Source organism: Setaria viridis, chromosome 2 (assembly GCF_005286985.2).
Source record: "Setaria viridis chromosome 2, Setaria_viridis_v4.0, whole genome shotgun sequence".
NCBI lineage: Eukaryota > Viridiplantae > Streptophyta > Magnoliopsida > Poales > Poaceae > Setaria > Setaria viridis.
Genome location: NC_048264.2, coordinates 26696307 through 26721633, shown reverse-complemented (window position 1 = coordinate 26721633; position 25327 = coordinate 26696307). Strand labels below are relative to the sequence as shown.

Below are 25327 nucleotides of genomic sequence, written 5' to 3'. Positions count from 1 at the left end.
GAGCAAGCTTGGTGGCCGCCAACTCAGCCTCACACTCTCGAATGGACTTCATGGCATTCACCAGATTGACTTCTCCATCGGCATGCATCTTTCGCTCCTTCCCCAAGCGGTGCTCCAAGTTCTCATACAGAGCGGATAACTTATCATGTTGTTCCATCATTCTGTAGTACAAGTTCTGCCAGTCAGTGGCTAGCCTTGGAGATCTTTTTTTACCTTCTGGAGCTCTGCAAGAAAAACATAAGGAACAATTCAATATTGTCAAAGTACAATTAGCACTAGAAGACCAGCGAGAGACGACAAGTTACCTTTCAGCTGATGCTTCAACATCTTATTGCACTTTCGGAGGCGATCCTTCTCCTTCGTGGCTTATTGCACAAGATTGCAGTACTCGGCGGCTTGGCCGTCATACTTCATGAGTAGCCGGGAGGAGTGTTCCTGCTCCTTGGCAAGCTCTCACTCAAGTGCTTGAGCTTGCATCATGGTGTCTCCGTAGCCTTGGAGCATCTCCGGCTTCCACCGGGAACGCTTGATCAAATCCTGCAAAACAGAGCAAGTACTCGAATAAGGAACGAGTACTGATTTCAAATTGAAGACAAACGCAGAAGGTAAACTTACCATTGCGTACTCGCCTACACGGCGATACATCTCCTTAATCGTGGCCTCCATGTCTATGGTGAGCAGGGGGTCCGCGATGAGCTGGATATCTTCCAAGTTTACCCTGGAGCTATCCAAGGTTCCTCATGCTCTTTGGCGATTGGTGCACTGAGAGGAACCAAGGCGTGGCTCGACGATGGACAAGCTTCAGAAGGTGGGATGGAGGCCACGGCGCGACTAGTCGACGGACCCGCTTCAGAAGGCGGGAGGGACGCCAGAACTTGAAGAGCTCCAATAGCTTCAACCTCTACTTCTGGCTCGAGCGCTTCAAGGGTAGCCACGGCTTCAGAGGCAGTAACCACCACAGCTTCGGTGCCTACCTCTGGCTTGGGGGCTACAAAAGTAGCCACGACACCAAAAGTAGTCACTGCGATGGGCTCGGCTACTAGCAGCTCGGGGGCTAGCACTAAAGTGACATTCAATGATGCAATAACATCGCGCATAAGCACGGCAACAAGGGATACATCACCTGGAGCTATTTCCGATGCGGGTTGTTCCTCCGGCAGTGGGCTTGTAGGCGTCAGGACGAGGTCTTGGGCAGAGCTGCTACCACCATCGGTTGCAGACTTTGAGCTCGGGCCTCCAATTTCCACGCTAGCGAATTTCCTGCAAAACACAAGTGTCAAGACACACCGCAAGGCAACATCAAATCACAATCAGTACTCAAAAAACATTCTGGTACCTACTTTGTGGACCTCTTTATTTTCAAAGAGGGCTCCCCCGCCAAGCGCATGGGCCTGATGGTGAGGGACAGCTTCTTCGGTGCGGCTTGTTAGATCGTAGCTTGATCCTCGCTAGCCTTGGTCGCCGTCTTCGCCTCTTGGGTAGTTTGTGTACCGACGGGGTTGGCCCTAGTGATGGGAGGCTATTCGTCATCATCAATTTCGATAACCTCCTCAATTGCCAACAACTGTTGTTGTACGACTTCCATAGTCGTCTTTTCCACCTCTGTCTCGTCCCCGATTACCTGCAATCCAACAATGTCATATTGAGTAAGACATGGCGGTAAGGAAATTACTAACCAGTACTTGGTCCTCAAGATCCTATCCTTCTTCAAATGTGATTACCAGAGGAGGGACATCCTTGGCGGTGAGCGGCTTCTTCACCACACACTTAGCGGCGACGGTGCCCCCCTTCTTCGGCAGAGGCACTAGACCAACCTCCAAGTCATCTCCAACTTTACGCTTAGATGTCCCAAAGAAAGACCCAGCCTTGTCTGACAGTCAGGCCTTGATCACAAATTTCTCAGCAGCCTCTGAGTCAGAGCTACTGAAAGAAGAGAAACCTTCCTCCTCCTCCTCCTCGACTACCCTCTGTACATCAGCAGTCATGTATGCGAGGAGCGGCATCAGAGCCATCCAGTCCGAGTGGAGGAGGAGCAGAGCAGAACAAGTGAACTTCTTCCTGCATGAGAAGACAAGTCAAAAAATTAACAAGTACAAAAATTAGTACTCGGGGGCTGAGGCCATGAGTACTTACACTACTTGGTGGGTTGGCAGCGCAGAACTCTCGCACAATTATGGAGATTTCACCCGCATTCTTGAACATACGCCTCAACTGCGTCATGACTTCATCTACATTGAGCTTTTCAGAATGTTCAGCGTACCTCCAATGGCTCCGCTAGTTCCCGGGCTTGGGGGCTAAAGCGCCAATTACTACTCGAAATACCTTCAGTACCTCCATTAGCTCTCAAACTCAGGGGGCTAAGCGCCAATAACTACTCAACATGACTCCTATGGATCACCTGGCGCATAAGCTCAGGGGCCGGACACTGCAAAACTACTCGGATGATAACTTGTGTAAAGACTAAAGACCCTTGAATTGATTAATTAATCATTCCAAGGCTTGAGGGCTGTTAAGCTACACCCAACAGTTGATTTTTTTAAGATGAAAGAAGAAGATTCAAGATTTTATTAACCCTCAGTCTGATTCTTCGATTCAAGCTAAGGCTCGGGGGCTACTCCATATAGAGTGTGACTTCCGCCACCCTCCATATCACATTCCAAAGATGAAGATTACAAAATCAAGACAATCAAGGGTTTGAGCACACCATAGCCTCATGGCAGCTTTGAGGAATTTTGAAGATTCAGCCAGACAAAGTACTCGAAGAGCACCAAAACTACTCAGCGAGGATCTGAAAAGTACTCAAGGCTGCTGCATTCGACTATGAAGTGCTCGGGGGTTTGTCGAGGATATATCCCTAGTACCTACAAGGAAGGAAGAAGATGGACTCCTACTAGGATTCCTCTGTAATCCTACTAGAACTCATACCATCTAATCCTACTAGGACTCCTACCTTGTAACCGACTAGTAATCCCGCCCCCTGAGTATATAAAGGAGGGTAGGGGTCCCTAGATCGATAGGCGAAAACCTCATAGAATCACAATAGAGAACCAAATCCTCAATACCAAACAACACCCAAGTGCAGGGCGCAATATACAACACCCCAAATAGGATGTAGGGTATTACGCTACTCTGGCAGCCCAAACCTGTATAAATCTGTGTCTTGTTTCCTCGCTTTTACCTTCGAGTTCTAGGTCCAACGATTCCCCACAAACCAATCTACTATCTTGGGATACCCCTCGGTAGGTTGCTAGGTATAAAATACTGACAACACCGAAGTAACATTCTTATTTATTATGGAATATTCAGATAAGATTTTGTGAATGTGTATGGATATAAAAGTGCACAATTAGATTATATCCTTCACTCTTGCAGAAAGAGCAATTCTAAGAAGAGCTCTAAAACAAATTTAGCATGATGAAAGACTAATTTTGTATGGTATGTTTTAACCAGGCAGGCTTAAGAATTACATTCCGGTATTGAGAGATAATCTACAGCAATAATAAGTTGATATCACTATGATTTAATTGCAGTATTACTTCAAGTAGCAACATAATCATAAATGGTGTCAAGCCCATTGATGATTATGTATTATGTTGTGTAAGAAATGTCCCAGGATCGATTTGTTTAGAAATAAGTATTAAGTTGATAATGCTAGCAAATCTACCAACTAAAGGCTTACCATTTATCCCAATATTCGTGAAATTAGATTGGGATTTATAGGCACTCTTTAATTCATCTGGTTCTAGGAATAGGCCATATGAGTAACTCCAAATAAGTAGATAAGCATTCTATCAAGGTATTGCAGTGAACTGTGGGTAATGGGGACCCAGTAGCGATTAATGACTACTGACGATGCATTGGTCCGGTCTTACTGTTGTACTTAGTGTGAACATAAGTTTAAAGTGAACATTAGTTGTTAGTGTTCGATCAAGTGGGAGAATGTTAGATATTTTTGTGATCTCAATATAACAACTCAGATTACAACTCATGTACGTGTCCCACCTTGTCGTATGTGATTAGGACTCAGGTGCTATGATCGGCGAGCACATCTAAATGTAACCTTCTAGGACTTGGTCCTGGTCCCATAGTGCTATACCAATCTAATCTCGTCATTAAGCTAAACACCCATCAAGTAGAGCGTTGGAGGGATTGGAAGCACGAGATCCATCTACTGCAGGCAGCTGATCTTCACCAATCAAGAACCCCTGTTCTTGAGAGGTGAATCACGATCTACATCGAGTTCATCAAGGTTGATGTCCAGAAAATTATTGTTGGTCATCGAAATCAAGTCCTTCATCAACTAGGAGCAACAAGCTCCTGATATGGTGAAGAGTAAGTTCTACTACATCTGCCAACTCACTACGGGAAACAGGGGAGATGCCGAGTGCTAGGGGCACTCGGCGAAGGCCTAAAAACACTTGGCGAAGCATTTGCCGAGTGTAACACTCGGCATCAGGCACTCGGTAAAAATTTTGACGGCGAATAGAACTTTGTCGAGTGCCAAATGTCGAGCACTCAGCAAAGATATTTGCCGAGCGTGTGAAAACTCTCGGCAAAAAAACACCTTCGGCGAAGACGGAGGAACGGTGCGGCACGGTAACAGGAGGTTTGCCGAGTGCTTCACAGAAAGGCACTCGGCAAAGTCGAGTTGTTTGCCGAGGGACAGACACTCGGCAAAGTCGAGATGTTTGCCGAGTGCCAGGGAGGAAGCACTTGGCAAACCAGCGTGTCCAGGTCAGGTAGGGAGGCCACTTTGCCGAGTGCCAGGGGAGAGGCACTCGGCAAAGTACACGTGTTTGCCGAGTGCTAGGGGTGAGGCACTCGGCAAACTGGCGCGTCCAGGCCTATTTTTGTTGCCGTTTTGCCGAGTGTTAAAGCCAAAACACTCGACAAAGAGGGACTTTGCCGAGTGCAACACTCGGCAAAGTGGCCGAACCGACCCTGTTTTATTTATTTCTTACGTATAAATGATCCCTCTCAAACAAAAATCACAGGCATGTATATTACATCACAGGCATATAATAAGCATCACAAGCATATATTTTAGGTCACATGCACACAAATCACCGAGTACATGTTCTAGTTTCAACAAACCACATTTCCACAAGTATATGTTCGAGATTAAACGAGAAGTTCACAAACAATGCATAAGTTAGTGAGGTGGCATCCCTGCAAACGGCCGCATCAAATCTGGGTCTTGAGCTTGGGAATTCGAAGCCACCAATTGATTCTGCACATAAAATAAGACGTGTGAGAACAAGATTGATATCATTTGAGCTAAATAAGTCATCTGTGAGGTAACTAAGTCAAGTTTAAGCTAACTAAGTCAAGTATTGAAACTAAAGTTCAAGTGACTCACAGGAGTATGTGCGGGTGGCTGAGGTGGAGGGAATATCACCGGTGGCTGTGGCAGTGGTGTACCCATACTCGTAGCAGTAGCAAAATTTTGCATGTATTGAAGCATTTGTTCCATCCTCAACCGATGTTCTTCGTCCATCCTCTGCCGCTCCGCCTCCATCCTCCACCGCTCGACCTCCATCCTTTGCCGAACCATCCGCTCAACCCTCGCCTCCATATCCTGTTGTTGCCTCTCCACTTGGGCCTACAATTTTTCATCGCAATATTACAATGCAAAGGTAAAGTACGTAACAACCAATGAATGACGAATGAAATCTGGGTGGAAAGATTTTCTCCAACTTACAGAGCAACACAGGTGCCATTCTTTCCATTTCTGCAATCATGGTACGAGATAACTCTTTGGCACAAAGCTGGTGGAAGAAATTGCTCAACTCCGCTAGCACCTGCCAGACATGCTCAGGTACATATCCTCGGACCATCACTGGAAGTAGGCACTCAAGCCATATGTGGTAATCATGACTCTTTAGGCCGTTGATTCGCATAGTAGTTAAGTTCACTCCCCTCTTCAAATTCGTTGCATACCCATCAGGGAACATTAACGTTTGGAACCATTCTAGTACCTCCCTCCTCTGGGCTCTCGTCAGGACGAAATCAGCCTTAGGCTTCCTCCACGACTTGACGGATCTGGGAGGCGCCATGTCTAACTTTGGTCTGTTGCATATCCTCGCTTGATCTACTCTAGCCTTAACATTATCCTTTGTCTTGTCAGGAATGTCCATAATTGTCCCAAAAATTGCCTCGGCGATATTCTTTTCAGTGTGCATTACATCTATGTTATGCAGAAGAAAAAGTTCATGAAAATAGGGGAGATTCCACAACCACGACTTTTGAGTCCAAGCATGATGCTCGCCATATCCCACAAAACCACCTTCATTGTTATTAAGCTCGAGAGCGTCTAACTGAGCACGAATCGCGGCTCCTGTCATCATCTCCGGTGCGAGGTCTTCAACTATGACACCTCTCGTAAAGTTTTTAATGTCTTGTCTGAAAGGATGGTCAGGAGGGAGGAATTGTCGATGTTTGTCGAACAAAGAATATTTGCCACCCTTCGTCAACCAAATGAACTTTAGAGAAGCCTTGCAAACTGGGCATGGGAACCTCCCGTGAACACACCATCCGCAAAAAATCCCATATGCCGGCAAGTCATGCAGCGAGTAATGGTACCAAACATGCATCTTAAAGTTCATCTTTGTACCTCGTTCGTAAGTCCATACCCCTTCCTCCCAAGCACGGACCAAATCATCAATCAGAGGTTCCATGTACACACTCATATTATTCCCCGGGTGCTCTGGAATTATCAATGATAAAAATATATTCTGTCGTTGAAAAAGGACGCCAGGAGGGAGATTCAGGGGGCTAACGAATATGGGCCAACAGGTATACGGGGCAGCCGCCATTCCATATGGATTGAACCCATCTGTTGTCAGCGCAACACGTACATTACGAGCATCTAGAGATTTCTCACGATAAATGACATCAAATGTTGTCCAGGCTTCACCATCAGATGGGTGTACCAGCCTCTCAGGATTGTATCGACGTCCGTTTTTATGCCCTGTCATCTGTTTCGCGGATTCCTCTGTCATGTAAAGCCGTTGGATCCTCGGTATGAAAGGAAGGTACCGTAGGATCTTCATGGGGATTGCGAGCTAGCTCTTCTTACCATCACCAGAGTCTACCTCCAGAAACATAGACGACTCGCACTTCACACAGTACTTAGCCTTCGCATACTCTTTCCAAAATAAGATGCATCCCTTCGGACAAGCATGTATCTGCTCGTATGGTATTTTAAGAGCACGAAGGAGTTTTTGTACCTCATACATGCTCTTTGGCAAGATGTGATCATCCGGGAGTAGGCTGCCAAAAATAGTCAGCATAACATCGAAGGCGTCTCGACTCAAGCTAAACTGGGACTTCACAGCCATTAGGCGTGCAATGGCATCAAGTTGAGAAATCTTGGTATGATGATGCAGGGGTTGCTGTGCCGTAGACAACATGTTGTAATACGCCTTTGCAGTAGTCCCTGGCTCCTCCTCCCTATGTGTCTCATCGAACTGTGCTTCATGATAGTCATTTAACATGTCTCCCACCCCGGCATCATCATCATATTCCTCGATGCGTTGTCTCAACACTTCATCTCTCCCACGATCGGCTTCACCATGGTAGATCCACCTAGTGTAGTCTAGCGTAAATCCGTTCTTCACAAGATATTTGCCCATTTCTAGCTTGGTTCTTCGACGCATGTTTGCACATCTACTGCACGGACACCAAGTGACACTAGCCCCTTTGACCCTGGCAAACGCCCGATCCAAGAATGCATCGGTCTTTTCAATCCATTCATCGGTCAATGAATCCTGACTAGAGCGGCCCGTGTACATCCACTCACGGTCATCCATCCTCTAACATAACAGCGAGTAATAGGTGAAGATAGGTCCTACGTGTTCCTACACTGTCTAATAGGTGAAGATAGGTCCTAATCCCACCCGAGGATGTGTCGGTGCAGTTAGTTTCCATGCCCTACTCCGATCCGTGATAGAATTTCGGCAGCACCTCCCCGCTGTTCTCCAAATACACGTCCAGGATCGGAGATTGTATATCCAGAGAACAACAGGAAGGTGCTGCCAAAACTCTGTCACGGATCGAAGTAGAGCATGGAAACTAACTGCACCGACACATCCTCAAGCTGTCCAAAAAACGTGGACAATTCGAAACAGATACGGTTATAGATATGCAAATATTTGCATATTTGCAACCATATCTCTTTCGAACGGGAGACGCCTAACTAGGTTACGTGATATACGAATATCAAACGGAAAGAGAAGTGTAAGATGCCTCACCTTGCTATCCTACAAAGTGACGAGTCGAGGACGGTCCTTGTGAGCCTCTCCTGCAAGAAAAGAACATTGTACTGTTAAGTCAAAATTTCGGCAGCACCTCCCTGCACGGGGAGGTTTTACCAAAACCTGCAACAAAAAAAATGGCACGATGGCCGACAACCACATTCTCACCAAAGTGACGGCACGATGGCCGACAACCACATTTATTGCAAGTGTTTGGTACAATAGCATTATATCGACATGGATTTTAACTTACAAAGTCCTTTTCTAATTCATCTCTAAAAGAAAATCATTTTCTAATTCATCTCTAAAATTAAACTCCTTACAATACCACCTCTCTATCTTCTCTAAAAGAAAGTCACTTTCTAATTTATCTCTAAAAGCAAGTCCTTACAATACCACCTCTCTATCTTTTCTAAAAGAAAGTCATTTTCTAATTCATCTCTAAAAGTAAAGTCATTTTATAATTTCTAATACCTAATTCCTAATTCCTAATTCCTAATTTCAAAATAGAATTTCTAATTCCTAATTCCTAATTCTTAATTTCTAATAATTTCTAATTTCAAAATAATGAATTACCGGGAGAGCCGGCCGGAGGAGAGCTGGCCGGCCGGGGTGGAGGGCCGCCGGGGGAGAGCTGGCCGGCCGGGGGAGGGCCGTCGGCCGGTGGAGGGGTGGCCGGCCGGTGAAGGGCTGCCGGCCGGTGGAGGGGCGGCCGGCCGGTGGAGAGCCATCGAGGTCAGCCGGGGCGGAGGGGCGGCCGGGGTCGGCCGGGGCGCCGAGGTCGACCGGGGCGGAGGGGCGGCCGGGGTCGGCCGGGGCGCTGGGGTCGGTCGGGGCGGAGGGGCGCCCGGGGTTGGCCGGGGCGCCAGGGTCGGCCGGGGCGGAGGGGCGGCCGGCCGGTGGAGGGCCGCCGGGGGAGCGGGAGGGCCGCCGGCAGGGGAGGGCGGCCGAGGCGGAGGGGCCGCCGGGGCGGGTGTGGCGGTGGTGGCGGGTGCGGCGGCGGCGCGTACGGGGCAGGCGGCGGCGTCGAGTTTTGGAAAATGGTTTGCGTGTACTGTGCCGCCGGTGCTATACAGTCCGCGCCTCACTGAGTTTGCCGAGTGCCCAGATCGATAACACTCGGCAAACTTGGTTTTGCCAAGTGACTAGATCCAGAGCACTCGGCAAACTTTTTTTTTATTTTTTTTACACTCCTGGGGAACCGTATATGCGTTGTTGGTGGGCCCGTACTCCGTGTTTGACGAGTGTATTTTGGGAAACACTCGGCAAACATTGATACACTCGGCAAAGTCCTTTTATATGTCATGTATATATACCACATCTAACGTGCTTTACTAAATTTGTTCGATGTACTTCAAAAAACATGGTCAAATTCACTTAACTATACATATTTGATTTTTCTATCAATATTGTTCCATTATTTTAGGTAGTTATAGCTCAAATTTAATTTATCTCAATTTAAAATCTATAATTGGAGTTAATACATTAAAATTATCAAACGGATACGAAAAATTCTCAAAATTTGAAAGGAACCAATCTATATTGTCCATTGCCTATACAAAAAGTTTTGAAGTCCAACTCTAATTCGACCGTCACTTTGACTCCAAATCTTAACAGTTCATTATGAACTTCTAGACTATTCTCTCGAGATGCTCCGATTTGTTAGCGTCGTACGTGACAGAAGGTGCGAAACCTTCTCAATTTTTTTCCAAAGTCTCCATGGATGACATCATGAGATCTTGAGAAATCTCGTGATTTTCAGAGTTAGTTTGTTTTTTCTAGAATTTATAAATCATTGGATCACACGTTTGTGGTCGTATTTTGTGACCAAGATGTTCCTTTTCATTTTCTGGGTAAGGCCCCAGAGTGGACTCACTAACATGAATCAGATTTTTCCACTGAACTTATTCCATTATTTAAAACACTTGCAGTTCAAATTTGCCCGTAACCGAAAAATTCCTATATGTGCTATAAATTTATTAAATATAGCAAACTGATCCAAAAATATATGAAATTTGAACATGTAGTATCACATGTTGTGTGTGGAGAGTGGAAAAAGTTTGGAGGGCAGGGGAGGAAAAAAATTACTATTTCGCCGAGTGTCTACGAAAAACACCCGGCAAAGCTACGGTTCGCCGAGTGCCGCTGGGACCGACACTCGGCAAAGCAACGGTTCGCCGAGTGCCGCTAACGGGCACTCGGCAAAGTGCAAACGGCAGCCCCGCAGCGTAACGGCCACCGCGCGTGCTAGTCACGTGATATAGCTTTGCCGAGTATGGCGTTTTGCCGAGTGTAATAGTCGCGTTTTGTCGAGTGCCGCTGGGACCGACACTCGGCAAAGCAACGGTTCGCCGAGTGCCGCTAACGGGCACACGGCAAAGTGCAAACGGCGGCCCCGTAGCGTAACGGCGGCCGTGCGTGCTTGTCACGTGATATAGCTTTGCCGAGTGTGGCGTTTTGCCGAGTGTAATAGTCGCGTTTTGCCGAGTGTTTTTTTTGGCACTCGGCAAACGTGTGTTTTGACGAGTGTTTTTTTAATGCCGAGTGTTTATTTGATACACTCGGCAAATATGCATTTTGCCGAGTGCGCGACAGTTTGCACTCAGCAAATGGAAAAACACTCGGCATTAGCTCGGTTTCCGGTAGTGACTACTACCACGACCACACATGGCATCTACAGGCTCTGGTTAGCTTCTAAGCATCTAAGTTTCCGCGTTAAGTTGATTAATGATCATAATTAGGCTAAGATAAGATCCTGTTTAAGTTTGCTAGACTAAGTTAAATCTAACACCTACAACCGCACAGTAACAGAAATTGAGGGTTACTGGGCCTCCTTGCTGGTTCCGGTGATCCTTTTCAATGACCTCCTAATACCCCAGTAATAGAAACACTGATCATGTGGGCAGCTTCCTGTTTGAAGTACTAGATTGCGTAGTACGCTTGAAAAAGGATAAATCTAACACCTACAACCCTAAACCCTTTTCAATAACCTAGATTGCGTAGTACGCTTGAAAAAGGATAGATCCGGACGCGATTGACGCATTCATTTCCGAGCACATGGGAGTGCCCAAAGCTTGGACACTTGGCAATGGCACGCATGCTCAACACTCCCTACGCCATGTCGCCATCCCCGTCGTCTCCGTTCATGCCTATAAATACGGCCCATCCTAGCTACACGCTATCCTTACCGCCAGGAGTGCACTTAACACTCCACAGTCCACTTAACAGTCCACAGTGCACTCTAGCTCTACAGTAGCTCAGAGCTAGCGAGCTAGCTCGGTGGTCATGTCGTCGTCGACGTCGAGCACGGCCGCCGCGGCGGCAGCGGCCATGGCGTCGCTCTGCACCCTCCCTCTCCCGCTGCTCGTTGCTCTCGTCGTATCGGGTCTCGCCTTCCTGGCCACCGTCCTCCGGCGCGTCCTGCGTCGGCAGCGGCCGGTGTACCTGCTCAACTACAGCTGCCACCTCCCCGACGTGGACCGGCAGGTGAACCTGGAGGTGTGCGAGTACTTCGGCCTCAAGTGCCGGCGCTACTCCGACGACATCGCCGACTTCATGCGCCTCATCTACAGCAAGTCCGGCCTCGGGCAGGAGACCTTCGCGCCGCCCTTCATCTTCTCGGGCAAGTTCGAGAAGACGCTGGCGTTTGCGGTGCAGGAGGCCGAGGAGGGCCTGTTCGCCGTGGTCGGGCAGCTCCTGGCGAAAGCCGACGTGACCCCCGCCGACATCAGCGTCCTCGTCGTGGCCTGCTCCATGTTCTCCCCGATGCCGTCGCTGGCGTCCATGATCGCGCACCGGTTCAAGATGCGGCCCGACGTGAAGGCCTACAGCGTGGCCGGGATGGGGTGCAGCGCCGGCACGGTGGGCATCGACACGGCGGCGCGGTCGCTCCGTTGCCAGCGCCGGCCCGGGTACGCGCTGGTGGTGGTGACGGAGAACACCAGCCTCAACTGGTACTTCGGCGAGAACAAGCACATGCTGGTGACCAACTGCATCTTCCGCGTCGGCACCGCGGCGGCGCTGGTGACCGACGTCCCCTCCCGCCGCGCCGACGCCAAGTACGAGCTGGTGCGCACCCTCCGGACGCACCACGGCGCCGACGACGCGGCGTTCCACGCGGCGACGCAGATGGAGGACGAGAAGGGAAACCTCGGCGTGGCGCTGACCAAGGACCTGGTCCGCGTCGCCGGCGCCGCGCTCCGGCGGCACATCACGGCGCTGGGCCCCCGCGTGCTCCCCGTCGCCGAGATGCTCCGGTATGGGTGGCGCGTGGCGCGGGCGCACGCCGCCGGGAACTCGAAGGCGGCGGCGGCGGCGGTGCCCGACTTCCAGCGGGCGTTCGAGCACATGTGCATCCACTCGGGCGGGAAGGCGGTGATCGACTCGGTGGCGAGGCTGATGGGGTTCGGTCCGGAGGTGGTGGAGCCGGCGCGGGCGACGCTGCACCGGTTCGGGAACACGTCGAGCAGCCTGGTGTTCTACGAGCTGGCCTACTTCGAGGCCAAGCGGCGGGTGCGCGCCGGCGACCGGCTGTGGATGCTGGCGTTCGGGACGGGGTTCAAGGCGTGCAGCAACGTGTGGCGCGCGCTCAGGGACTGCGGACCCGACGCCGACAACCCGTGGAATGGGTGCGTCCACCGATACCCCATGCCGCTCCCGCCGCCGTCCAGGACGCACAAGCATGCCGCTTAGCTTAGCGGCGGCCGCAGAGAGAGATAAGGAAGATACCTATATGTGCTAGGTCGATGCATTGTTTGGGGCGGACGACATATCTGTGTATCACTTGCTATATCATGAGAAAAATGCATGTGGCTCTGTTTGGAAATGGAACGTGAAATATACAGAGGAGGAACGAAATTCCGTCTTAATTTCTACTCTCAGCTTACTTGTGAAAATGTGTCACCTGTATAAGCAAAGTTAAGAACTGAATAATGTGGAGGAGTTTGGGGTTTAAGAGGAGATGAGCTTATGGGATTTGCTGGTGCACACGAATAGTAAATCCTGTGTATTTGCAGGCTTCACTCTGAGTAACGAGGGCGCAGAGGTGGTGTACACGAATAGTAAATCCTATGTATTTGCAACACGAATAGTAAATCCTGTGTATTTGCAGCCTTCACTCTGAGTAATGAGGGCGTAGAGGTGGTGTACACGAATAGTAAATCCTGTGTATTTGCAGGCTTCATCTGAGTACCTGAGGACGCAGAGGTGGCTAGTAAGAGCTCGTTTGGCAGGGCTGTGGCTGAAACAGTTTCGATTGTGGCTTAGAGGTGGCCAGTAAGGGCTCGTTTGGCAGGGCTGTGACTGAAATGGCTCTGACTGTGATTCCTATGGTGGAGCGGCTTTTGTGGTGGACCTGAAATCGTTTTTTTTGAAAAGGGTTTGGCAAAACGACTTCTTCTGTAAATTTTAGGAATGTACGTGAGAGGTCAAATGTCATGTATGCCCTTTGCTTGAATTGATGAAATCATTTGAAATTAAAAAATTAAAAGAATTATTTTTAAGTAATAGTTATGTGCCTTGTTATATAGGAAAGTAATACTTATGAAATAAAATAGGTTACTCAAGTAATGATTAATAAGTAATTTCTCTTTTCTTTTCGTTTCTCTATTCTTTTTTCTCATCTTCCTCCGTTCTTTTTTCCTTCCCCTTCTATTATCTGGCCACGCGATGCTTTATCCGTTCCTCCTGAACCCCTCGTCCTTATCCTTTCTCCAGAGTCCAGCCCACGATGTTTTGCTCTGCCTCACGCGGTCTCGCCTGGTACCTCGTCGCTGCCGCTGCCCTGGTGCTGCTTTTGCTCCACCGCCGCCGCCCGCACGCGAGGGACCTAAGCACATCGGAAGCCCGTCGTCCCCTACGACTCCTCCCTCAGCTCGTACGCCGCCCGAGCGCCCTGCCAGGCTGGCACCGTTGCCCCGCACGCGAACGGAAGGTGCCAGCCAGGTGAGGCGACTGCTTGGAACCTGGCGAGGGGTATTTGGTCCGACCAAGGTACGGTACAAGGTGGAGCCGCGGGGAGCTGCTTTTTTTTTCTTTTCCCTCCGGCTCCGGCGGTAAAGTTGTGAACAGGAAAACTGGACTTCATTGCCGAAGCGGTTTCGCATATGGCCGTTTGGGAGGGCTTCATCTGAAGTTGCTCGAGAAGTCATCCAAGAAACCCTTACAAAGACAGTTAAACCATAAGAGAGCATTTTTCGTTTACTGGTTGAAATAAAAGTGCGTGGCACATGCATCGTCATCAATGGGTTTAGTACATTACAGCCCGATGTAGTTATTACCGGATCTATCCGTCACAACCACTACGTAACAGAATCTATCTGGATCGAGAGGGCCATAGCTGGGACAGGGACGGCCAATGATCGAGTTGTTATTGTGGTCGTCCATCTGGTAACATGATCATCTTGATTCATTTAAGGTGCACTCCATGGACTCTAGCTCTTCTCCAGATTCATCGTAAGAGATCACGGTTGGTAGAGTGTTGTGAACAAAGTAGTCCGTTATACCTTTATCAAAAAAAAGTGGTCCGTTATACTTGTGATGCCAAAGTTTGCCGTTATACTTGTGCTAAAAGTTTAACAAGAAAATAATTGTGACGCGTTAGTCTAAAAGTAAGAAAATTCACTGAAAATATATTTGGGTTTGTTTACTCATGAAACCCACCCTTCAAAAAGATTTCCCTCTATTTTACTCATACTAGCAGAAATGTCTGTACATTGCTATGGATCCTTACTCTCACGTTATTATTCATTTGTTCCTAATATATTATAGTGCGTTATCCTTAATAGTCCTCTCTTTGCAAGCATGGTAGTAGAAGATATTTGTTGGTAGTTTAATGTTATCTGTTTATTACGTGAGACTTACACATGGAAATAAAAAAATATCACCACTTAACCTTTGCTACCACAATTGTTCCCTGTGTCATCAGACAGCCACAGCGTTGCGATAATACTTCTTCAGCCGCTGCGCAACTGCAACCCAAAGAACCAAGCCATGCGCGTACCCATGCTTAGATTACGAAAGATAAACGGTGGTGACCTGCAGCGGTAGCTCGATGGACGCCGGAGGCGACGGTGGCACCGTGACGGAGAGGATGCCGGCGCAGTTGCCGCACCGCACGGCCACCGTCTTCAGCTGCAGGCCGCCGCCGCACGGGACGCTCACCTGCATGTATACACGCGTGCACACACAGCACGCCGCGTCTGTGAAAATCGTGCGCGCTCTGGCGTCTGGAGGTTTGAATTTTCAGAGCATGCAGGATATCGAAGTGGTTGTTACCAGTAGGATGGTGGCGCAGAAGCTGCACTGGACGTAGCCGAGCCGCTAGGTCAATTACGATAAAGTTTGAGGATCTTTTTACAAAATCGTTAAGAACTATTCCAAAGACTGCGGGTTGTTACGAAAAAGTTAAGATACTTTTTACAAAATAACCATGACGATTACGAAAAAGTTAAGATACTTTTTACAAAACAACAAAACAACCACGACGGTCGAAAGAAACAACCACACTTTAATATAATAACTATTTATTTATATTTATACATAGAGTCTAGACCGACATTTAACTTATAAGAGTTCGTGGGTCGGCCGTGCATCATACTCTAACCTTTGGTCCGGTTTCTAATTAAAACCCCACGCCCCCTTCCACAATCTATAGAGTGAGTACAAATAATGCCTTGATCCGCCCAGGTACACTTCGCTCTCCTCTTCGTTGTCACTTGACCGTAGCACTCTTTCCCTTGTATGGGCAGGTTGAAATAACCAAATCCGCGCTCCGCGTGCATCCCCCCTGTGCCCCCGGCCTTCATCAGATTGGCCTCGACGGTGCGCGCGTGCAGTAAGCCAATAACCATCACGGCGGGAGCTAGGACCATGCATGGACAGCTGGACAGTACCAACACAAATTGTTTCGCGATGAATGCCGATCTATCGGTACGGCGGCGTTGCTGACCATGATGAACTGCCACCCGCAGCTGGCCCGTTCCGTTCTGATCCGATCGATGGACTGCCACCCGCAGCTGGCCCTGCTGCCGTGCTGCGTGCCGACGGCGATCGATCTCGTCTCCCATGGCGCGCGATGGCGTTCCCTCGGTCAGATCACTAGCTAGGGTGCAACCGTAACAGTCAACGGCAGTGCTGATTAGCTCAGGTTGCTAGCTAGTTTGCGTGCTTTGAGATCTCTTGGGGCTACTATTACGGATGTCACTTAATTCCTCGTCACTGACCAGCGGAACCAGCTGAGTCATTGATAGGGCATTTGGGCTGCCACTCGCTCCGTACCATCTCTTTTGGTTCCTTGCATTCCTCGCCGCACAAGGATAACAATGTCTTGAGACCCTCATGTTTAAATCTCGCCATGCGATCGAAGGAGAATCAAAACGCTCATGCAGATGATCAGGGGCGGGCCCAATTCACATCAAGGGTATTTAAATTGAATACCCATCATTTTTTATACATCTTTAGTATACACTGTATATACGTATTAGAAAAATGAAGCCTTAAGGAGATTTTTTTGAAAATTCGAAGATCCTCTAAATTTTGAGTACCCATTCTTCAAATCCTGGACGCGTCCCTGCACATGATGCATCCTAGCTCGTTTCAAATCCGTTTCGACGACGGAGAGTAAGTAGCCGTAAGGACCATGACGACGTACGTACGTGAGGACCAGCGCAGGGACCGCGCCGATCTAGACACGCGCGCGCGCGCACACTGGCATGCAGCTACAAACCTTGCAGATCGATCGAGCGACGAGCGTGCATCAAGGAAGACGATGGATAAGATCGAGCGATCGAGACCGTACGTGCTTGCGTTGGCCTTTGGCCTAGCCAACGCAAATCGTTTTTACGACGATCACTGCCGCCGCGGCGACGGCCGTACGCTCGCTCGTTATTGGCACGCGAGGAGGACGAACCAGCCCGATGGATCGCTGCAGATCAGGTCGACAGGGCAACGTGCACGGCCACCGCTCTGTCGCCCCCCGGTAGTGGTCTCGTCGACGATCGATCGCTGCGGGGGTGTTTGATACCAGTGATAAATTTTAACAGTATCACATCATATATTCGGATACTAATTAGGAGAACTAATATACGTTAATTATAAAACTAATTGCAGAATCCCGAGCTAATTCACGAGACGAATCTATTAAGCCTAATTAGTTCATGATTTGATAATAATTAGGCTTAATAGATTCGTCTCGCGAATTAGACTTCATCCGTGCAATTAGTTTTATAATTAGCCTATGTTTAATACTTCTAGTATCAAACATCTTCTAACCTTGCGGTGCTATCCAAACACGCGTAAAGTCTTCCCCTGCACTGGCGCGCGCGTATAGCAGTCACTCAGTCAGCCAGTAACAGTCGACGCGCAAAACCCCACGCGTATAGTAACAGTGCCACCATGTCAGCACGCTGTCGCTTCAGAGACATGGACAGTAGGGAGTCAGTCAGGGGAGTCCTTTTTCTTTCTGCAACAAGCAAAGGTTTCGTGTTCCCGTCAAGTTTCAAAAGCTTCGTTTTCGAGTTCCCCTTGTGAACGCAGTGACGTGGGAAGCCCAGGACGCAAGAATTTCAAAAGAGAAGCTCGATTCCAGTGTGCTTGGTAGTGGAGTGGTCCCGCGTTTCCAAGCTACGCGTAAAACGGTAAAAGAGGCACACGGGGATGTACGTCCTCGGTCAAGAGGACCAACCCGCCCATCCGCCGGCTGACGGCGCCGCTGCCGCCGTGGCTGGATCGGAACACCAGCCGGGCGCCGGCCACGTCCACGGCCACCATCTCTGCGGCCGTGGCGGCCTTCCTTGAGCCGACGCCGCTGTAGGCTCTAGCGACCGTGTTGCCGGCCTAGCAGTCTCACACCGGAGCGGCGCTGTTCCTCTCGTCCTCCGCCTGCAGCATGAGCACCATGTACGGTGCCAGTGTCCAGCAGGAGCAGGTGCTTGAATGTCGCAAGGGCACTCCCAGTGTCCTGCGTCTTGTGTTATTTGGTGCCAATTAATCATGAGTGTGTTCACCTCCCCCTGGCACTGCATTTCTTCCGCTCACCAGCTTCGTCCTCCTCGCCGGCAAGTCGTCATGGCCACCGGGTCAGCGACTTTCGTCAGCAAAAGGTGGAATGGAGCGCCAGTGCATACGGTGGGATGTTTAAGGACTTGCAAAAACAAAGTTCAAGTTAGAGGGTAGATGGTTCAATGTACAAGTTCGAGGATTTGCAATACAATTCTCTCTTTCGTACACAAATCCGTGAGTTACGAGGAGTACCCATTATGAACAACTTAAAACCTTTGTTTTCGAGAGGATGATCAACTCTGCAAATATCAACAGAAACTTGATACATCTGTCGAATTTACATTTATATAGTTAACTAGAAAAATATGTCTGTACGTTTCTACGGACGAATGCCATATGAATATATCATCAGTTTCTTTTGCTACCGCAATTAAGCAACATATATATCTTAGACATCCCATCTATTTTTGCTACCAAAACTCAATATAATTTTAGCCGCTGCTGTGTAGTAAAAAAAACATATAACAATAATAAAATAAAAGAGTTGTTTTCTTTTGGACCGATTATAAAGTTTCAATACATAATACATACACAGCCCAGATCCATATTTTTATGGAGAAACAATTTTTTATTGGCCGGTACATCTTACAAGAGCCTGGCCTGCCATTTTACAATTTTTTTAAGGGCCGGTCAGCCTGGCCTGCCCGCATGGCCCACGCAGAGGCTAATGGCCCAAGAACCTTGGTCTGGGCTAAGAGATCGTTTGGTTCTGGCCCAATGACACCCAAAGTGTGGGCAGATTTCCTATCTATCTTCCGATAGGTTGATAACTAAACATCTATAACCAGCAGTACCTAATAATTGATCGTTCAACGAACTATCTTAATATTTTAGATGAAATATCTCAACATTTTATACATAAAAAATTAGTGAATGTAAAAAAAATGTTGAGAAAAAAATGTTGTGAGTAAAAAAAAAAGTTGGTGCATGTAAAAAATTATTAAGTAATAATGTTGGTCAATGTAAAAAAGTTAAACAAAAATGTTAGTATATATATAAAATGTTGGTAAATGTCAAGAAATGTTGGTAACAATTAAGTCAGACTTTTTTTAAAAAAATATCAATAAATATTGATGGATGCTAAAAATATGTTGTGCATGTGCTTATAAACTTTAATATGAGTTGTTTATCTACTTTCTGAGAGACATAGGAAACCCCACATGTGGGAACGATTCTTGCGCCGGTAGTTAGCCAACTTGTTGGTAAAAAAATGGACCGATAGAGCACTGGCATGGGCCCTTCGGTGTGCCATTGCATTGGTTGTGAACCAAGCGGCTTTGGCAGCAATTCAAACGCATTGGACTTCGGTTAGATCCCTTTGCCGACACTCGTCTTGCCTCTCTGGGCAAAGCAAGGCAAGTTTCCAAGGGGTGTTGCACGCGCTTGTCTTGCATCGTGACTCGACTCGATGTGGTGATAGTGGGGCACAATGCAGCGATGGTGAAGTTTGATGCAGGGTTTGATTCGATGGTGGAGCTTGATTCCGCCGTGGGGAACCTCGATTTGATGATGCTAGAGCTCAATTCGACACGGTTCAGGCAGCCCATGCGAACGCACGATTGAGCAAGCGAATATTACTCGTCAAGGAGAGCTGATTTGGCTCTCTTGCGTGAGCAAGGATTTTCTTGCACAACCGAACAAGCTTGCCAACATTGTACATTACTTTATTGAGACTTGACTAGGCAGTGGTAAAATTACTGCAGAGAAGGAACTCTCTGTGAAACACTTGTGTTCTAAGGACCCATGCTTTCTATCCACTATGCTGTACCTAATGATATTAGCCCACTGGTAGGGAAAGGACTTTATACTGGTCAACTGTGAACATATGAATATCGCCTCACAGATTGGTTCCTGATATATCTCCTAGGTACATGCTTGAATTATCACATTTGGTACATTTATGAACTGCAACACTTCAGTGGGTAGAAGTTAATAGCTTGCCTTTGTATGCAATCAGGCTGTTTACAGATTTGCACAAAGCACTAGCCATCCTTCTATTTAACAAAGTTTCTTTTTTTTTGTGAGAACAGCATCACAATGTGCGCGAACTTGAAATACCATCTCAAAAGTTTCTGAGCTGATAAATACCATCACAAATATACTTTGAGTTGCAAAATACCATTGCCATCGGTTTACCCTTTTTTTCAGTTTTACTTTTACCGTGAACAACAAACAGAAAAGAGCTTTATGGGAGTTAATTTTTGAAGAATGCCTAAACTGCGCCTGCCCAATCGATCTCTCTCACGGACTTCACTTGGCCATCGACTCAGCCCCGACCCCATGAGCTGACCATGTTAGGTTTGGTTGTGAAACTTGTATGATTTGAGACTCTGCACCCATGTTTGTTGGACAGCAAGAGCCAACATCTATGCTGTTGGATGTCAAGGTCGTAAAACATCGTAACAGTAGTTTATTATTGACAAATATAGGCGAAGGATCCTGACTAGGGATAGTCAGTAGTCACCAAGAGGTAATTCGAGCCGTGGAAGGTAATTCCACTTTGATGCTTTCCTTGCTGAAGAAATGGCTTTGCATAGCAGGGATTAGAGGAGCCATAGCTGGAACTGGAAGGGGTCAGCCATGGAGCCATAGATGAAGAACATGCACGAAGGACATTATTATCTTTCACGTATTTTCAGTTGGCGCACAGTATAGAAGTATGTCTTCTGAAGTGTTCATGACATGCTGTCGATACAATGTTGGGTCTCATGTTCGTAAAACATTGTAACAGCAGGTTATTATAGACACGACACATGAAGAGAAGGCACATCACTTTCATTTGATTTTAATGCTTTGCTGCCTTCATTCACCACGATTCTATTTTTTTTAAGAAAATTCACCGCCATCCAATTGGTGGTATATGCAGTTTCGGTCTGAACAAAAGCAAATACTGCTAGTTTCAGTGTCTACATGAACGACAGCAGCAGCCAGAGATAAATCAACATCACTCATGGCAAATCACACAGGTTGTTAGATGTTAATTGTTTCCAATAGGTTGGCCCCTGCACTCGTCGCATACCAACAGCGGTAATATGCACAGATAAATCAAATGGTACAGTATAACACATGCAAATTACAGTATCCTGGCAAAGCAACAGGTGGTAAGCAGTAGTAGTAACAGCAACACAAGACATCACACGCTTAGTGTAAGAGGAGGCTAGGCAAGGTGTTAAATTGAATAGACCTACTTGACCTGTGACAGTGGCACCGACTTCTTCCACTGGAAGTGCTGTTCTTCCGGCTTTTCTGGTGCGAGCGAGCTGCTCATTCAGTAGGAGTCATGAGCTGGGCTGTCTGAGTGCATGTCCATGGACGAGTCGTTCGATGCCGTGGGGTTGGCGTCGCGGCTTGCGCCATTCGCGAAGTAACCTGCTTCCCCGCCCTGTTCTAGGTGGTATGGCTGCAGGCTCCGCCGGATGGGGCTGGACAACGCATTCGAAAAGACCATGGAGTTCTTAGACTGTGCCAACCCAGGATTTCCTGGCACGAATGAGCTTGGCGATGGTTGCTGGTTACTTGTGTTGGGGATATGCACTGTAGGTGCAGTGATTTGGCTAGGATATTGTGACCTTGGAGAGGCTGATGCGTTGTCTCCTCCGTACTGAATCTCATGCTACACATACAAGCGATTCATAAGCATCTGTAGTCATTCTTTGCCTAGAAATGTGCAAAACGAAAAACAATGGTGTAACTGTTTGCTAGGATGCTTCGGCTGGAGATTAAATAGGTGAAAATAATAGCCAGTGGACAGGAAAAGGATCTTAGGTAAGTATGCAAGGACAGTAAGTTCATCTTATCTGATTCATCATAAATCATTATCCATTAATTGTAAGGTCAGAAGCCAGCAACACTTAGCGCATATTTCAGTAATTTACATGATGTATGAAATGGTGATATCTCCAAGTTTTTACTCCATACTTTAACTCTAACGAGCTCCTTTTTCAGATTGGGTAGCAATACAAAAGGGGGATGAATGCAAACTTACCTGGATGTGGGAGGCTATATCAGCAACTGTCAGCCTCAAGCCATTTTCGTGCTGCCTCAAGATCCACTCATAAAGCTTTTCCTGCATCAACCAGATAAAGTAGAGTTTTAGTTACTAACATCAGGGGAATAAAGAATTACCATATCAATAACAGACAGTGAAAAGAAACAAGAGGTGCCAATACTAATGAGAGCATTATGGATAGGTACATTGTCAGCCTACAATCGCTGCAGTTTCATGACAACCATACAGTCTCTGGGTTTATGCAGCATATATTTGTACACAAGAATAGTCACAACGAGGGATGCAAATAAAGCAGTTGCGCATAAATGGACATAACAAACAGAAGGGATAACGGACAAAGCGAGGTGATATGTCACGAGCAAAAGGGGATGAACAACAACCCCTCTGCACATAGCTTTGTGTAACCGGGAGAAGGACTGTTGAGTAAAAAATCAGAGAGAGAAGGGTTCCCCGATAAGGAAAATTGACCCGATATCCATAAATCACAGTATTTTTGTTCGTGCTCTGCACCATGTTTTTCCTGTATAGAGGTCGCTCACAGCTCAATCTAAGATTGAGATGAAAAAGACATAATTTGCACCTTTGGAAACACCACAGTGAAAGAAAAAGCTGCATGGGGTTGCAAGTACATAATGGCCAATATTGAGTCTGTCATTAACCCCAGGACATGGAAAAAGTTCAGGAGGATATTCTGCAAAAGAAAGCAAGAAACCCAGTTCCCCCACATTGGAATGTCAAAATCAGTGCCAGAAGGCCCAATTACCCTAATGTATTGGCTGAATGGAGCATGGACAAGATTAACTAGTTTTAAGTATATGTGCATTGTCTATTTGACAAGGTGGAAGCACATGGGGAGATGATTACAGCCAGCAGAAGATGGATAAGGATAAAGAACAAGATGGTCAACGATTGTGATTGCGTCCTGGGTAGCCATTGCCTTCGTAGAACTTAATTGAAATGCCTTGCGGACACCTCTCCCCAAGGTTCAAGTTTTTTAGATGGTCATTAATTTGGGGGGAGGACAAAGCAGTTTAGCATGAAAATTTCTTCATAGAAGGGCACACTGCACCTTCCAAATGCCATTTAGAAACAGTTTTGTGAAGAGGTTAACACATGCTACTAGAGGTGCAGTGATCACCTGTGGTGAGGATGCAAAAATCAAGCATTCATTCCAAGAACTAACTGTACCAAGTTTCTGCCTACATTATTCCATAGTAAGTGTAGGCTACCTGAGATGATATTTCAACAGTTTGTTGTGCTTCATTGACATTGCAATGGACTACTGAAAGTCCAGAACCAGATGTTCAGCACTACACTGTTTAAGTGGTTATGCACAAAACAAAAGATGTAGAGCCAGTGAACCGCATCAGGAAACGCACGTGAACTGTAAAATAGACGCCAATAGTGACTGTTCTAATGCATTAGCTGTTGTCCCATTCGATAAGGGTGTACTGGTCTATCCATTCAATGAGATAAGCAGAAGAGATTTTGTCCAAATAGACTTAGCAATCATCTTCCACTGTACTAATGTCAACTTCCTACCTAACACTGAGACACAGCTGATCATAAAACAATACCTATCATACACATTGAGTACTGAAATCTCTTACCAAAACCACAATCAAAGATGCTACAAGTTGCAGTGCCAAGACACGTCTACCTAGACTTGGGTTAGTACAGACCTACCCTGAATGGTGAGGCTTCCCATATGGCAGTGCACAAGCAAAGTAAAGCTGAAAAGGATGCATCCTTGCCTCCTTGGTACCACTGCTGAAGTAACCTGCCCCATAAGTAAAGTCTCTCCCGTCCCCCTGCTTTCGGATTGCACACCCTCACTCTGAACCTAACCAAGCCTCCTAATCTGACCCTAGCAATTTGCAACGTACAAAGTAGAGATGCCCACATCCGTTTCCACCCAGAGTAAAAAAGCTAAAGCAACACGGAAGAATCAGAATGGGGCAAGGGGTGGAAATTAGAGCTGCTAAAATTCCAATCAGAATGGCCTCAAGTGCCAATGCAACAGTTGTTGTTGTATCAATCAATTTTGCCGGAACCTCTCGTGTGAATAGAGTATTCGGAGCAGTCAACACTCAACATGACAAGCTAGCTATAAGCAGGAATTTATCTTAGGAAATGCTGGCAGTAGACACGGATCGAAATTAATCGTGCACATGACACCCATCCATCCACGAAATTCAGTCGGAAGTTGCATCGGGACGTCAAAACCGCATCCCCATCCTAGCGCGGTGTCATATCATTTGGCATGGCAAGCAACAATCCAAATCAGTAACGAATCGAACCTAAGAATCAAATCTCCCCCGCAAACAAAAGAGGCCCTGGCGCAGAAATCACGAACCAGTCGAGCCTAAACGCACAAATTCCCACCACCACCACCACCGCAGCAGAGTCCCAAACGGCCCAAACAGGGTGTGGGTCCGAAATCACCGGCCCCCGGGACACAAATCTCCTCCGCCAGCGCCGCCGGGACTCGGAGCCCAGCCACCCGAATCCGCCGCGGAGTGGGAGAGGAGAGGAGAGATGAGATGGCAGGCCGCGTGGGCCGAACGTACCATGGCGTGCCGCTCGCCGGCGTGGAAGGAGCCCTTCTGCGCGCCCATGGCGAGCGTGTAGAGCTGCGAGAGCGAGTTGGCGGCGCCCCGGAAGGCCCCGTAGAGCGCCCGGTCCGTCTCCTCGAGCCGCGCCGCCTCCGCCTTGCGCTTCTTCCCGGCCATCTGTCCCGATCCGTCGGCGCCCGCCCAGTCCCGGCCCGGAGGAGAAGGGAAGGAAGGGAGCCCCTACCCTACCTAGGGACGAGGAGGAGGAGACCCGCTGCGAGATGGCCCCCGGCCCCCGGCGGCGAGGTGACGTCGAGGCGCACGAAGCGGCGGCTTTACGTCTCTCTCGCTCTATCCCTGCGTTTCTCTCTTTTACTTTTTCGCCCTCTGCTCTCGCTCGTCTCCGTGGTTTTGGTTGGTTGGCTTCTCCTCTTCTCTCATATCATCTC

The 25327-nt window shown here is 47.8% G+C and overlaps 4 protein-coding genes across 4 annotated transcripts; 1 reads left to right on the top strand and 3 right to left on the bottom strand.

Moving 5' to 3' along the window:
• Positions 1 to 1519: 1519 nt before the first annotated feature.
• Positions 1520 to 6977, bottom strand: LOC140221891 (uncharacterized). The gene is made up of 5 exons (XM_072291847.1): positions 5646 to 6977; positions 5481 to 5602; positions 1940 to 2058; positions 1722 to 1870; positions 1520 to 1621 (listed from the first exon to the last, which is right to left on the bottom strand). The coding sequence occupies exons 1-5, from the start codon at positions 6975 to 6977 to the stop codon at positions 1520 to 1522; spliced, it is 1824 nt and encodes a 607-aa protein (XP_072147948.1).
• Positions 6978 to 7064: 87 nt separating this feature from the next.
• Positions 7065 to 7811, bottom strand: LOC140221890 (uncharacterized). The gene has a single exon (XM_072291846.1). It carries the CDS (start codon positions 7809 to 7811, stop codon positions 7065 to 7067), a length of 747 nt encoding a protein of 248 aa, XP_072147947.1.
• Positions 7812 to 11419: 3608 nt separating this feature from the next.
• On the top strand, positions 11420 to 13123 carry LOC117842258 (3-ketoacyl-CoA synthase 17). Its single transcript, XM_034722644.2, has one exon. It carries the CDS (start codon positions 11541 to 11543, stop codon positions 12945 to 12947), a length of 1407 nt encoding a protein of 468 aa, XP_034578535.1. The 5' UTR covers positions 11420 to 11540; the 3' UTR covers positions 12948 to 13123.
• An 8207-nt stretch (positions 13124 to 21330) lies between these two features.
• On the bottom strand, positions 21331 to 25299 carry LOC117845478 (uncharacterized). Its single transcript, XM_034726525.2, has 3 exons — positions 24894 to 25299; positions 22300 to 22380; positions 21331 to 21927 (listed from the first exon to the last, which is right to left on the bottom strand). The coding sequence occupies exons 1-3, from the start codon at positions 25053 to 25055 to the stop codon at positions 21583 to 21585; spliced, it is 588 nt and encodes a 195-aa protein (XP_034582416.1). The 5' UTR covers positions 25056 to 25299; the 3' UTR covers positions 21331 to 21582.
• Positions 25300 to 25327: the final 28 nt, after the last annotated feature.

Bases quoted from the DNA above. Each gene is read 5' to 3' on its own strand.
- LOC140221891 (XM_072291847.1), bottom strand. From the start codon at position 6,977: ATGACAGGGCATAAAAACGGACGTCGATACAATCCTGAGAGGCTGGTA. The intron at 2,059-5,480 runs GTTGAGGATGGA...CTTCTCATGCAG, and splicing joins AGGATGGACGAAGAACATCG to GAAGAAGTTCACTTGTTCTG. The intron at 1,871-1,939 runs GTTTCTCTTCTT...CCTGACTGTCAG, and splicing joins CGAGGAGGAGGAGGAGGAAG to ACAAGGCTGGGTCTTTCTTT.
- LOC140221890 (XM_072291846.1), bottom strand. From the start codon at position 7,811: ATGGATGACCGTGAGTGGATGTACACGGGCCGCTCTAGTCAGGATTCA.
- LOC117842258 (XM_034722644.2), top strand. From the start codon at position 11,541: ATGTCGTCGTCGACGTCGAGCACGGCCGCCGCGGCGGCAGCGGCCATG.
- LOC117845478 (XM_034726525.2), bottom strand. From the start codon at position 25,055: ATGGCCGGGAAGAAGCGCAAGGCGGAGGCGGCGCGGCTCGAGGAGACG. The intron at 22,381-24,893 runs GTACGTTCGGCC...TGGTTGATGCAG, and splicing joins CCGGCGAGCGGCACGCCATG to GAAAAGCTTTATGAGTGGAT. The intron at 21,928-22,299 runs GTAAGTTTGCAT...TTGTATGTGTAG, and splicing joins ATATAGCCTCCCACATCCAG to CATGAGATTCAGTACGGAGG.